The sequence below is a fragment of the Pseudonaja textilis genome, chromosome Z (genome assembly GCF_049901715.1).
Source record: "Pseudonaja textilis isolate UNSWEBS1 chromosome Z, rPseTex1.2, whole genome shotgun sequence".
NCBI lineage: Eukaryota > Metazoa > Chordata > Lepidosauria > Squamata > Elapidae > Pseudonaja > Pseudonaja textilis.
This window is the reverse complement of record NC_142008.1, coordinates 35,068,254-35,082,746: the sequence shown is the minus strand read 5'-3', so window position 1 is coordinate 35,082,746 and position 14,493 is coordinate 35,068,254. Positions and strand designations below refer to the sequence as shown.

The window sequence follows — 14,493 nt, the reverse complement described above, 5'->3', positions numbered from 1 at the left end:
CAGACGAATGTGTAGAAACAACATTGGGGAATAATGGAAAAGATTATTGTGTGTTTGATTAACATCATGTTAGATAAATTTCAACACCTTTTGTAACAACTCTGAAGGAGAAAACAGATAATTATTTTTTTGTTTAAACTTGGCTAACTACCTACTATTTAGCAATATTTATATAAATGTTCCATTAACTTTATCTTAAAGTTATCAGAACACTCCCATAGTTTTCAGATTGCATCACTGTCATTTCTTAAATTTCATTGGCTTTTCTTTATTCTTTTATTCATTATAACTGAACTCTTTGCAAAGTTGACACTCTTGGGCTGTTGATATTTACATTGACTAACTGCAATGATATATGCTTGAATAAATGAAGAAAATGCAAGAAGAAAATTAAAAGACTGGCAATAATTTCAATTGGGATCCCAGATTTGCTTCTGAAAACAACAGCACATTTGGTAAGAGCAAGGAATAACAGCATATTGATCTCTTCTAGTCTGATGATAAAAAGTAAGATAGAAACTGTATAAGGAAACACACATTCTCCAATTGCTTCCAATACTTCTGCAGTGGCTCTGCAATGCTTATCTTCAGAATGGACAAGATATTCAGACATTTGAAACATCTGCTTCTGAGCCACCAGAAATGGTTGCTTCTGACTGGCCAGTTGAAAAATACAAGCTAAAACATCTGTGTGACAGATAATCATCTACAGCTACATGAGTCACTGATGTTGGACCATCTGTAAAACATTCAATATGCCAGTTGCTCGGCATCAGGTGGGCTAACCTTAAAGAGAATCCAAGAGAGAATGAGATCCAGATTACAGCACAGTTAGGAAACATATTTATTTCCTCACTGTACTACTTCTGCATGCTTTCAAGTTCAAAGCAGGATTTTTTTTCTTCTGTGATGCATCATAGTGCTATTCTTACAGACTTGATAAGGCAGATGTTGCAACCCTCATGTGACATCTAGCATAGTTCACATAAAGAGCACATTCACAGCAATTTTAGCACTGATACATGAAATAAATTCCAAGTTTTTTTTTGTAAATCTACATAAAAATAGATTTATATATGCAAGTGATTTTTCAGAACATGTGCATATATAATACACTCAGATATGGAAAAAGAGGGCACTGATGTCTGTTATACCAACCCTACAGTAATAGCTCCTCAAGAATATGTATGTCACTGAAGAAATTTAGATCATTTTCTGCTGAAATAGCCTTTGTTGTTGTTGTTGTTTTTTAAAAAAAACATTTCAGCTTCACCAAACATAACTGATCACTTCCCTTCCATGCAAGATGTTTCTGGCCCCCAGTCAGAAATTCAGGGGGAGGAATTCATATGGCTGTGGTAGGAAAGCAACTGGAGATCAATCTAATTTTTGTAGAAGTGGGCAGGAATCAGGGATGCATTTATTTCTCTCCTAGCAACTCAAAACAAGCACAAAGAAAAACCTGGAAAAACTTTTCAGAATCAAGAGTGCATTGTATTTGATCAAAGAGGCCAACCAAGCTGTTAGATAATCTCTGGGAAAGAACAAAATCCTATATTCATAAGATAGTGTGATGTTTCTTAATATTGGAAACTCCAACAAGATGTGTGGAATTCTCAACCAGCATGGAAGTCCATATGTCTTCAAGTTGCCTGATATGACCAATAGTGGGATATGGCAGGAGATAGGATAGGTCAGGTTATTGGCATCAGCCCCTGCTGAATAATACCCCAAAACCTATCTGATTACATATTAAGGTATGTTTGATAATTGAGAATAAAGCTTAGAAATTTTAGCATATATATTTCTGGAGATTCAGTAGGAGGGGGAAAAATGACTCTCCAAAAGAATTTTAAAATAATCATTTGAAGCAGGATTGGCAATGCAAAGTATACACTTGTTGTCTTCATGCATGTTATTTGCAAATACACAGATGCAGACTATACAAGGCTTATTATTTAAATCTTACTCAATATCCAGAACAGCTACAAACAATATACAAACAGATGCCCAAAGGGAAAAAATCCTCCAAAGCATTATAAAAGGCCAACTTTTATTGTTTGTTTGATATTTGTGTTGTATGTACTAGTACATATAAATAAGTAGAGTTACACTATCTTAACATTAAAGTGAGAAAATTCAAAATGATACATTGTATCAGCAGACAATAAAGATTTTCATATGCTTCAAAAATGACTGGGAATAAGGAGGTTGCACCGTTTGCAAACATACTTGTAACACCATTTATTAAAGCCGCCCAACTTTTTTCAGGCTTCCATGTGTGCCTGACAAAAATATGCAAAGTTGAATCTTTGTTAAGCTGAAATTGTCAGGCAACATCAAAAAATAATGGAAAAGTGCCGTGTTCATTGTCATGTAGAACCTGAAGCACTTTTCTTCAATCATTTCTGAAGTATTCATAGTCCTGGTAATATCTATTCTAATAATTAACTACACATTTTTCTACTTGCAGAAAATAGGCATTAGCTCTTAACGCTTTTAAGAATAATACAGCCCATCCAAAATTTGGAACAAGAATCAAAACTTTTTCAGCTATTAACTTGTAACTTCAATTAATAATTCAAATGTAAAGGTTTCAGTATAATTAACTTACAAATAATTCTGTTGAGGAATGTTCCCTGACAAAAATATAATAGAAAATATATGTTTCCACAGAAGAGGTAAGCTGAAGGGATCTGGTTTATGTTTAGGGATGGTGAGCACAAACACACACACACACACACACACACACACACACACACACACACACACACACACACATTCTCCTGTCTACATATTTCTACATTGGAAACCATCTTTGTATCCATCCTACCTATACTTAAATTCATACTTTGCTTCTTTATCTTCATTTATAGCCTGATAATATGAATATTATATTATTTTACAAAATCACTGAAATAGCTCTAGATGTATTATAATTTATAACAGCCCACACATATATAATAATTTAAAATTATATGAAATTTATTTCTATTATCTGTTTTGAATATTTTTTAACAAGAAACATGTGGAAGTCCATAAAGATTCTCAGTCATCCTGGTCATGGTTGTCCCAAAGGTGCTTTTTCAGGAGGCAACTGGACTTTCTTGTTTTTTTCTTTGAAGACTAGTGCATCCTTTTAAAGGGTCACAAAGAGGAACCTCCAAGTGCTTCAAGGACTTTCTAAGAGAATGCAAAATGACCAGCTGTCTGAAAGGAGTATAAATTCCTCACCATCCAGTTAGAGCTGAAGAAGCTTCTTGGATGAAAATCGAATCGTCTTCAGAAAAAAAAAGTCCAGTTGCCTCCTGAAAAAGCATCTTTAGGAGAAGAAATAGAAACAAAAAGGAGGGAGGGAGAGAAAGAGAAAGTTTTACTCAACATGAAAATCTAAGAAAACTGAATACTGAATGCGGTACACAGAGAAACACTCACAAACTTTTCCCTCAAGTGTTAGCCTTCATTAAATATAAACTTTCCTGCTATTCTTGAGATTAAATAGCCATGTATATATTCAAAGAACAAAAGACCCAAAAGGACCAACTAATAGGAGCAAAATAAAAGACTCTAGAGATAGATTAGTCTGTATGCTCTCTGCAAAGCACTCTAAAAAGCATGACATAAATTCCTAAGGGACATAATTTATACTAGTCAGTTTAGCTAAAAGCAATATTATGTACAGATCCATCCATGCATTTAATCACTTCTGGCAGTAAGCAGCTGTTCATTTAAATAATGAAAACATATATATTTTTCCTTCTTTCAACCTGAATAAAATCCATTTAGAGAAATTGTATTCATTAAGTAAAAATTAATATTTTATAAAAATATCAATACCAAATATTATTATAGCTCAAAAATATACAGTGTAGATGATTAAGAATCATGTGAATTACAAGATGGAACAATTAATTATTGACAATCTTGACTGCTTTACAATTAAGAGGTCTATTCCATACTATAAGATTGCAGTTCACTTCAAGGGTTAGGATTCTGCCATACCATTCTACTGGATAGCGCTAAAGATATGGATGTTGTTACAATATTGAGGATGGATTTTTGCAAGTTGTTCAAGACAAGAAGTCATATACTATAAATTTAGCTGCTGAATCAAGAACAACTATTTGTTTGATACCATGTTCCCCCCAAAATAAGATCCATTCTTATTTTCGTTTGACCTCTGGAATAAGCATCAGAGCTTATTTATATACTAACACCTCATGTATTAACCCCACTTTCTCAAGTGACTCTACTACCCAAGTGACCCTCCCCTCCTGTTGAAGCTTTAGGAATACTTTCCAAGAGAATTTACCCACCATATCACCACCAATTACTCTCAACTGAGAGCAAAGCTAAAGTATGAAGAAACGGCCACTCACGTCCTGCTAAAGTGGCTGCAAGTTGCTGCAGAAGTTGAACAGAAGTCAAGCAGCGATGTGACAGTTGTTGGGCATGGGAGGCCTGGCTGCGGTAGTCCTAAGGTAAGTGGGTGTGGGCTCCTCCCTTTCCACAGCTACCCTAGCTTGATTTTTAAGCCTGCACCTCACCCCTCTTGTACAACCAGACAGTGGACAGGGCTTAATTAGGGTTTATTTTGGGAGTATGGCTTATTTTAAGTGCAGGCGTGAAAATCAGACTGGGACTTGTTTTCGAGGTAGGTCATATTTTTGCAGAAATACAATAGACATGTATGATACATGTTTCCTCTAGATCAGGTCTGTCAAACTCCTGGCTCATGGGCCGGATGCGTCACACGCTGGCTACACCCATACCAAGTTTAGTGAAAGGGGGAAACAGTCTAATACATCATGTCACACCACTGTGATGCTCCAAGTTTGACACCCCTGCTCTAGATTTATGTTTCCTCCAGACTGACAGTAGAAGGACTAAGTTGTCAGATTAGGAGCACCATTCTTGGAGAATTCTATTATAAAACATTTCCCCAATTTCATATTTGTATCTTATAAAATGGTAGATTTGCTTGAAGTTTTAAGTGCTCTTTGTTAGGAATCTGTCCACCAGTTAGTTGGGTTGGCAATATATAAACCAACAATGTATGTTTGTAGCTTTAAGACAAAATCACTGTATTGATTTATACTATATTCTGATTGGTTGATTATATTGCAAATTACCATAAGAGGGAGCTAGAGATCATCGCTTGCTCTCTCTGACATTCTGTTGCTATCTAAGATTCTCTGTTGTATTTATGCTGTGCTTATACTTTGATATTTTTGTTTACTGTAAATGACAAAGGCAACTGGTAAGAAGACTTTGTAATTGGATATTCTTTGGACTGTTAAACGTATATGACCTCAACCGTTTATTGGACTGTGCTATTTCTTAAAGTAAACTTTAACTCAATTTAGTGTATCTGTGTGTGGCTGGATAATTATTCATAACTACTCTCATAAACGTTTCCATGTGCATTTCCCTGTTACTCAAAGATTATTCTGTACATATCATAATATTGGCCCAAAGAGATATTGAGAATCAGTGTGAATATACAGTTTCATATTCAGCCAGCTGACTGTGGTTTATTGTTAAACTACCAATGGCACAAGAACACTCAACCAGTATATCCCAGATAACCCGGTTCGATGAAACAAACTATGTTTCCTGGTCTATGAAGTGCAGCCTACTTCTGCGTAAAGATGGATTATGGACTGTAGTTAATAGACCACCGGATGTAACAGCTTGGGACCCATTGAATGATGAAGATTAAAAAAAAATAGCTGACTTTAACCGGGATAATGAAAAGGCTCTTAGTATAATTGGACTGACACTGAGTGATCAGCATATAGTCCATATTCTGCTGCTAAGTATTGGGACATTTAAAAAAGGATTTATGTTCGAGATAGTGTGGGTGCACACATACACCTCACACGTAAACTGTTTAGAGCCCGTCTTATAAAAGGTGGCGATATGTTAGCTCATTTGGAGTTTATGAAAAGGACTTTACAAGAGCTACAAGAAAAGGAGCTGATTTTCTCGGAGTTGCATCAAGTTTACACCATTCTTTCTTCTTTGGATGAAACTTATGATTATGTGTCTTCACTGGAGGTTTTAAACAGAGATGAACTTACATTGACTGGCATAACTGGAAGACTGTTAGAAGAGTCAAGAAGAAGGCAAGATAGAAATCAACTGAGAGAAAGACAACCACAGGAAGAAAAACTGTCTTCAACTGCCTATATTGTTAGGAAATGTTTTTCTTGTGGGGCTAAAGGTCATATAGCCAAATAATGTAAAAAGGGTAAGAAACAGAATGCTATTACTATACAGAGAGCTTATAAAGATGTTAGCTTAGCCATATCAAATACAACTACAAACGCTTGTAGAACAAGAAGGTTGGGACAAAGAAGAAGCCATCTTTAATGATCAAGTAATTTTATGTGGGGGGAAAAGGAAAGGGGGGAAAGAGAGTGAAAAGTTTAAGATTTGAAAAAACAACTAAAAAAAGAATAGTTTGAAAAATAATTACAATGTTAGGAATAAAAAGAAGAGAGGACCACAGAAGAGAGAATTAGAAGTAGAGAGACAAGGGGGCAAAAAGGGGAGGGAGAAGAAGGTGGAAGGTGGAAGAAGGAAAGGAAAAGAAGTGATAAAAGACAGAAACAAGATATTGAGAAACAGGGAAAATGTATAAGGATTGAAAGTATAAGTCTATTTAGAGATAATGGGTGAAAATTTAATTGAAAAAGGTACATAAGATAGTATTGTTATATTAGAAATTGAAATAATTTTAGAAAATATGAAACAATGTATGATTAAAATTATGGATAAAATACTTATTGTAATGCAGTAGAATGTTTGTTAATAAATAAATGAAATAAAGTGAATGAGAGAATGAAATTAGGAAAGGATGGGAACATTTTAATTATTATTAGTGATTTATAAAAATATAAGTGAAAAGAAATACGGAAAAAAAAAGAATTATGGAAAGTTTATAAGTGTTCACAAGGAAGTATGATATTCAGTATGATATTCAATTGAAAAGAAATGTTAAAGATGTTAAGATTCTAACTAATATTCATGATAGAATTGAATTGGAATGAGTGTTTTCTTTTATATATATATATATATATATATGGAGCTTTGGTTATTCGGGTTTTCTCCCGCGTAAGATTGGCAGTATCTAGGCAACGTTTCGATGAAGTTGCCTAGATACTGCCAATCTTACGTGGGAGAAAACCCGAATAACCAAAGCTCCACATACAAATACTCGCGAGAACCTCAGAAAACACACACACACACACACATATATATGGATCTTTGGTTATTCGGGTTTTCTCCCGCGTAAGATTGGAAGAGTGGCACAGAGCCGAAGCCACAAGCCTGAAGATGATGATTGAGACTTCATCGAAACGTTGCCTAGATACTTCCAATCTTACGCAGGAGAAAACCTGAATAACCAAAGATCCACATACAAATACCCACGAGAACCTCAGAAATATACATACATACATACATACATACATACATGTGCGTGTGTGTGTGTGTGTATGAAAATAGTGTGTATTTTAAGAATGTACCAAGCAGAATTCGATTGGAAGTTACTATATTGAATGTTATAATTTTAAAGGCATAAATTGAAGTTTAAATAAGAGTTGAATGGATAATATTAAAAGATATAAAGGTGTCATACTCCAATTAGTAATTACTAGAAAATTTGTTTAATGAGAAAAGATAATATGAAATTGAAACAGGACAGACAAAAGTATAAATATGATTGGAAAGATATTGAAACTTAGAAAAAGATATATAATTGAATTTAGATATGAGATAATTAAAAATAAAGTTGGGAAGACCAAGGGAGGGGAAAAATTATGGAGAAAATGTTAAACTAGTAATAAGATATGGAATAGAACACAAAGATGAATATGAAATTGAGTTTGTATCTGTATGAAGAAGTGATAACCCTGCTATTCTCATGCTATTCTCAAAAAAGGATGTTTTATTTGTATTATGTTTTTGTGAAAACCCAAATAAAATTTATATTTTAAAAAAAGTACAATTACAACTGTAAAGCATGATATATGGGTAGTTGACAGTGAAGCATCGCAGTGTATAACTAACAGTAGAGAGAGGTTTGTTAACATGACAAAGAGTAAACATCATGTATCAATAGGGTAAATGGATTTAAAACCAGTGAACCATTAGAAGTTGTTTTTGCTGATATTATTGGACCTAAGAAACCTAGTTTAGGTGAAGCCTGTTACATATTAAGTATAATTGATCATTTTTCCAGATATGGTTTCTGTTATTTAATGAAAACAAAGATAGAAAAAATTCCAGCATTTTGTAAACTGGCTAAAATTTGCTGAAAGGAAAAGGAAAAAGAAAGTTATTAGCTTAGTAACAGATAATGGTACTAAATTTACCAATAGAAAATTTGAAGCCATGTTACAGAAAGCTGGCATTGAACATAAGCATTCTGCTCCTTATAGACCACAACATAACTCATATATTGAACGTAGAGGACAAACATTACAGGCTATGGCTAGGACTATGATTTCGGATTCTGGTTTATCAGAGAAACTTTGGGGTGAAGCAATAATGTGTGCTAACCATGTTTTGAATAACGTAGTGAATTCAACAACTGGTGAATTACCATTTACTCGTTGGAATGAAAAAAAGCCAGATCTCAGTTATTTACATACATTTGGAACCCCAGCATGGGTTCATAGTCCCACACGTAAGGTGAAAGGGACAACATAGAGTGAGAAAATTATATTTGGTAGGTTATGAAGCTAATCATAGATCATTTAGATTTTGGGAGTCAGGTACTACTAATGTATTTTGCAGTGCAAGTGCTAAATTTCTGGAGCATGTTGGCTGGAGAAAGCTTGAACAGGTACAGGATAGTGTTGTTGTTGAGACTCCATTGTTTACCGATAATCCTGATGATAGTAATATTGATGATAAGATAGTGCAGGAATCCTCAATGGAGGAATAATCAATAGAAGAACTCTCTATGACTGTAGAAGAGGATTTGATAGGAGAGGTAAAGGAAGAGGACATGCCAACAACATGTACTGAGTTGCCTAGGAGGTCAACTAGGGAGAGACGTCTGACAGATTTCAAGCCAGCATTGTATGTCAGTTTAATACAGAACCTTCTAACTTCAACGAAATAAAACTGTATCCTACAAAGGATCAGGTAGTCTGGCAAGAAGCTATGAATAGGGAGTTAAAATCGCTAAAGGATTTAGAGGTGTATGAGAGTGTAAAGTTACCACTAGATGAGCTTGCAATAGGTTGCAAATGGGTGTATAAGATAAAGTATGGTGTGGATGGGACTATTACCCATAAAGCAAGATTAGTTGTTCAAGGATTTGTTCAGTCAGATAAGGACTATGATGAAGTGTTTGCACCTAGTCTGAGAGCAAATACATTGAGAGCAGCATTAGTTTGGGCAGCTAAGAATAAATGTAAAATAAACCATGTAGATGTTGAAACTGCATATCTACATGCACCTTTACAACATACCATCTGTGTGAACAAGTCATTAGGTTTAAAGGATGATGGAAAAACTGATTTCTGGAAATTAAAGAAAAGTCTTTATGGTCTAAAACAATCCAGTTATGAATGGAATAAATGTATTGTAAAGGAATTAGTTTCAATAGGTTTTGAAGCTGGTATAGCTGATCCTTGTTTGTTCCGAAGAGAAAACGATGGTTTAATTTCTCTATTACTGTTATTAGCAATTATAACTAAAACTGAACAAGAAGCAAGTGATTACAGAAAAAGTTCATAATTAGAAATTTAGGGGAGATTAAGCATTATTTGGGTCTTGATATAGTGAAAACTTAGGTTTTAAAATTTAAAGGTTTTAAAATTTCACAAGCCAAGAAGATTAGTCAATTATTAAAACACTATAACATGGAGCATTGTAAATCTGCTAAGACACCAATGAGTAAGGAATTTTCACATAGTGAAAGTCCTATGTTTGATAAGGTAATATATCAATCCTTAATCGGTAGTCTTTCATATATGGGTAATTTGTCTAGACCAGATATATCTTACAGTGTAAACCAATTGGCTAGGCATAACGCTGAACCGAATGAAAGGCATTGGCAAGCAGCTAAGCGAATAATTAGGTTTTAAAATGCACAATCCATTATTCACTACATTATATGTAGTGTATTACATATTGACCTACCCAAAGGGGAGAATGTTAGGAATCTGTCCACCAATTAATTGGGTTGGCAATATATAAACCAACAATGTATGTTTGTAGCTTTAAGACAAAATCACTGTATTGATTTATACTATATTCGATTGGTTGATTATATTGCAAATTACCGTAAGAGGGAGCTAGAGATCATAGCTTGCTCTCTCTGACATTCTGTTTCTCTGACATTCTGTTGCTATCTAAGGTTCTCTGTTGTATTTATGCTGTGCTTATACTTTGATATTTTTGTTTACTGTAAATGACAAAGGCAACCTGTAAGAAGACTTTGTAATTGGATATTCTTTGGACTGTTAAACATATATGACCTGGACCATTTATTGGACTGTGCTATTGCTTAAAGTAAACTTTAACTCAATTTAGTGTATCTGTGTGTGGCTGGATAATTATTCATAACTACTCTCATAAACATTTCTATGTGCATATCCTTGTTACTCAAGGGTTATTCTGTACATATCATAACACTCTCAAACTATGGCTGGAACTCAGCTCTACCTCTCATTTTATTGTAAAACTCAGGCAGGTGTGGCAAACAAATTGGCAGTTAATTTGAACAAATGAAAGGGAAATGGATTAATCTGGATTTTTTAAACTATACAGATGGCTATCAATTTTTTAAAATTGATAAAATAACAACTAATTGACTATATTTTACGTCCTAGATCAGAGGCAGTATGTCTCTTAATGCTAGGTATTAAAGTAGTAAAGCACTATAGTAATGACTGCTTGAAAGTTTATTTGAATGAAATAGTTGGTTCCTGAGGGAAGCAAATATGGGGCCTGGCTGATTTTATTTTTAATATTTCAGATGACTGAAAATAGTCTACTGGTGTGAATAGGTATGGCATCTTTTACATCAAAGATACTTGAAACAGTAAAGTTCTGTTGTAGTGTCAGTCTTTTGATATCTATGACAATTGTTTAACTGGAACTGCCAGAATCCTGTTCCTTTTATTGGGCAGAATGGAGTTCTAAAATTATGATTAAAGGACTCTACAAGGAAACAAGCTGTCATCTTGATAGAATTATATTAAATCTGGCAACAGCAAAGTACTTTTAAATAGGAAGCCGAGTTCAGGTTTCCACACATCTATTTTTCAGAAAGCAAGGGCAAGACTCTCTGCTGACTTCTAGATGAGATGTCAAAATTTACATCTCGGTTAAAATGTTTTGAGAAGGTCACTGTATTGCATCCCATAAGTACAATCCTCCAATGGGAAGGGATACTATTTCCTACATCAAAACCTGGGTTTTTGACAAATGACAGAAGAAACTATCTGTAATTTTTTCTCTCTCACTAAAATGAAATATTGCTAAATTGTTGCTCCATTTTACTTGTTTCTTTTTTTAATAGTAGAAATATTCCAGAGAAATGTGTATTTTGGCCCTCTGTTAGCTTTTGTAGTTATCATTCTAATCACTGTGTTAGTTTATATCTGGAACTGATTACAAGAGAAATATAATTGATTTAAGTACCTTTTTAACATTAAAAATACAAAAAAAATATTATTACAGGGGGAAATCTATAACAATATAGTTTTTTCAGTTTTTATTAATAGAAAATAATAGGCTTCATTATTAGAATACAGCCTATGCTTGTGATGTTGGTGCCACTCCAACTTTATTTTAAGAGGTTCTCAAAAAGTACTAAACTGGACAAACTACTTAATCACAACTCCATATAACATCATGGGGGAGCTGTTCTGACAAGGATTCCCCACCCCCAGTTCTGCTATTGCCTCCATTAAGTCTCAACCTAATGATAAATGGTAAATGACAGGTGTGACATGCCATTTTTTTATATACATTATAAGGTTGCAAAAAAGATGTGTTAATATTGTTATATCATTAAGCCAAAATACTGCTGTATAATCACACTCGCAGTGCTTGGCAATGATTTTTTTTTAAAAAAATATGTAAAAGTACCTCTACTGTAAACTGAACTTATATCTAGCCACTTCTACCTTGAATATATGTATGCACACTGTTATGTACTGAATTCAAATAAAAACTTACTTTGTTCATGTGAATCTGCTGCTGGTACTGTTTCTGCTTCTCCAGAAACTGCTGATGCTGTTGTTGAATGACAAGTTGAGCCAAGGTGCTCTGAGGAAGGGGAGCGGACTGGGTTCTGTTTAGTGGCCTGTGTCGAGGTAACTTATGTGTAGGTCTTAGGCCAGGTGAGACACTTTCATTGGTTGCCAGTGGTGACTGTGGCTGAAGAGATCCTGTACCTGCAGGCCAACAACATAACTCTCATCAAAAGAAAATACAATGAAGACAATAATAAGACTATTAATTATCATTTTTCATAAAATTGAACTAATTGAATATATAATTAGGCATGTGTGATATTTGAATCACCAATGTACATTGTTCTTTCAAACTGAAGAGACAATTTACTGCAAATATCAAGCCGAATTTTGCATCTTCAATTTGACTTTTCATAAAAACTGCACATATTCACACTTGATTTAGTGATCAAATTAATTTGCATAAAATGATCCATAAGTCTGGATTTCTGAATAAAACCAACAGATCAATTCAATGATTTGGACAATCAGAATAAAACTGGAACTAATTTGCCTAAAGTAGAAAATAGCAATTTATTAATTCAGTATTAATATTTCTGTTCCTTTAAAAAAAGTATAACAGTATTATTTGATATAGTATAAGTTAGAAATGATAGAAATGATTACACAGTTATTACATTAATATTTTTAAAAATTTAGAATAAAAAAGTCAATGAGTTTGATGAAAGCAGAATCCTGGTAGATAAAATGTAAAAACTTCATATATCCTTTGTATCTCTTCTAAAAAATTTGAATAACCAGTAGGTGCTGGCAATTAATATATATTAGAAATTATCTGGATATAGTTCTTTGGCTTGGGGAAATACTTTCTGGTATTGGCGATTGCAATGGATTAATCTTAGATTTAGTGGAACTGGGTTTTGGGGAGAATAAGGGGGGATTAATGTCTCTTTTATATTTTAAACATTGTATGATTCAGTGATAATTGTATTCTATTTTATCCCTAAAATTGGGAAAAATACACCCTTGCCAGGAAACTAGGGCATTCTGAGTATATTTTTGGGATGACATAAAAGCAATTTAGGGTTTGCAGATGAACTCTGAACTGAGGATTGTTTATCCTGGAGACAGTAGACGTTGGGTTAGTTCAAGAAAACTTCCTATTTTTCTCTACAATTGAATTTTTGGTTAAAAATAAAGTCTTTTTCCATTAATTCATTCATAATTACCTGTGGGTAGAAGTTTTTGCCTCATTTTCTCCTTCAATAGCAAATGTTGCAAGATAGCCTGATGGCTATAGTTTGGCTTTCCCTCTGGAACAATGGGCTGAGGACTTGAAAGTGAACTGATAGTCCCCCTAGGCTGACTAGACATGGCTACCCCTTGCTTGTTTGACTGCATCTCATTCTTTTGTTTTTCTGTAAATGGTGATGACACCTACAGAGAAAATTAAGAAAATATTTAAAAAGAAAACTTTCAAATTACAAACTTAAAAACTGAAAAAAGAAATTTTAAAACTTTATTATTCCCACAGCACAAGCTTAATATAGAGATATGGCATCTTCAGCCTTTCCCCAAATTTATTCCTTGACAGACAAAAAAGCTGGTAAAAGATAAATAAAAAAAGTGAGACTCAAAAGAATTAAATTGTTTTGGCATATACATGTTGAAAATTAATAGATCTATGATAATTTCTTTCCTTACTTGAAATATCAACAAAATTATTGAGGAAAAATGTAAAATAAAGACTCTCTATTTCAACAGTATAGATATTTTTTTCTTTGAAATCATTCTGTATTATTTTATCTCTGTCTTGAACTAACGACTTGAGAGTATGCTAATACATATCAACTAAAGTCAGCAAAAGTACTCCTAAACCAGTCACTTACTGTAAGTGGTGGTTGTACTGCCGGAAGTCCTAAAGTGATGTTAGGTAAAGAAGGAGATGCATAGAGATTCAAAAGGTTCATTGATTCTTTATTGATGAGAATGCAATGTCTTGGAACCATATCCTGTGGAAATTTTTAAAAAGAGAAGATTGTGTTTGGCTCTTGTTAGACAAACAAGACGAAATGATTTCTCTTTTATCCTAGTGGTATTCCATTGAAATACTGATAATGAGAAACTCTGGATCACAATTCTTAGAACACAATTTCACAATTACGGCTAATAATTTCAAGCCATTGGAACATGGAATAGAAAATTAATCCACATCCGACTTGAAATTCCAACTTAATCGCCAGTATATCTGCACTGTGATAGCTTAACA

The 14,493-nt window shown here is 33.8% G+C and overlaps 1 protein-coding gene across 4 annotated transcripts in view; it reads right to left on the bottom strand.

Annotated features, from left to right (window-relative positions):
* HDAC9 (histone deacetylase 9) overlaps positions 1–14,493 on the bottom strand; it is a 455,657-nt gene that overhangs the window by 201,395 nt on the left and 239,769 nt on the right. For all 4 annotated transcript variants that reach the window (XM_087917383.1, XM_087917384.1, XM_087917385.1 and 1 more), the window contains 3 exons: positions 14,114–14,236; positions 13,454–13,661; positions 12,208–12,425 (listed from right to left, as the gene is read on the bottom strand). In XM_087917383.1, coding sequence (XP_087773509.1) covers positions 12,208–12,425; positions 13,454–13,661; positions 14,114–14,236 — 549 coding nt within the window. The remainder of the gene's footprint in view (positions 1–12,207; positions 12,426–13,453; positions 13,662–14,113; positions 14,237–14,493) is intronic.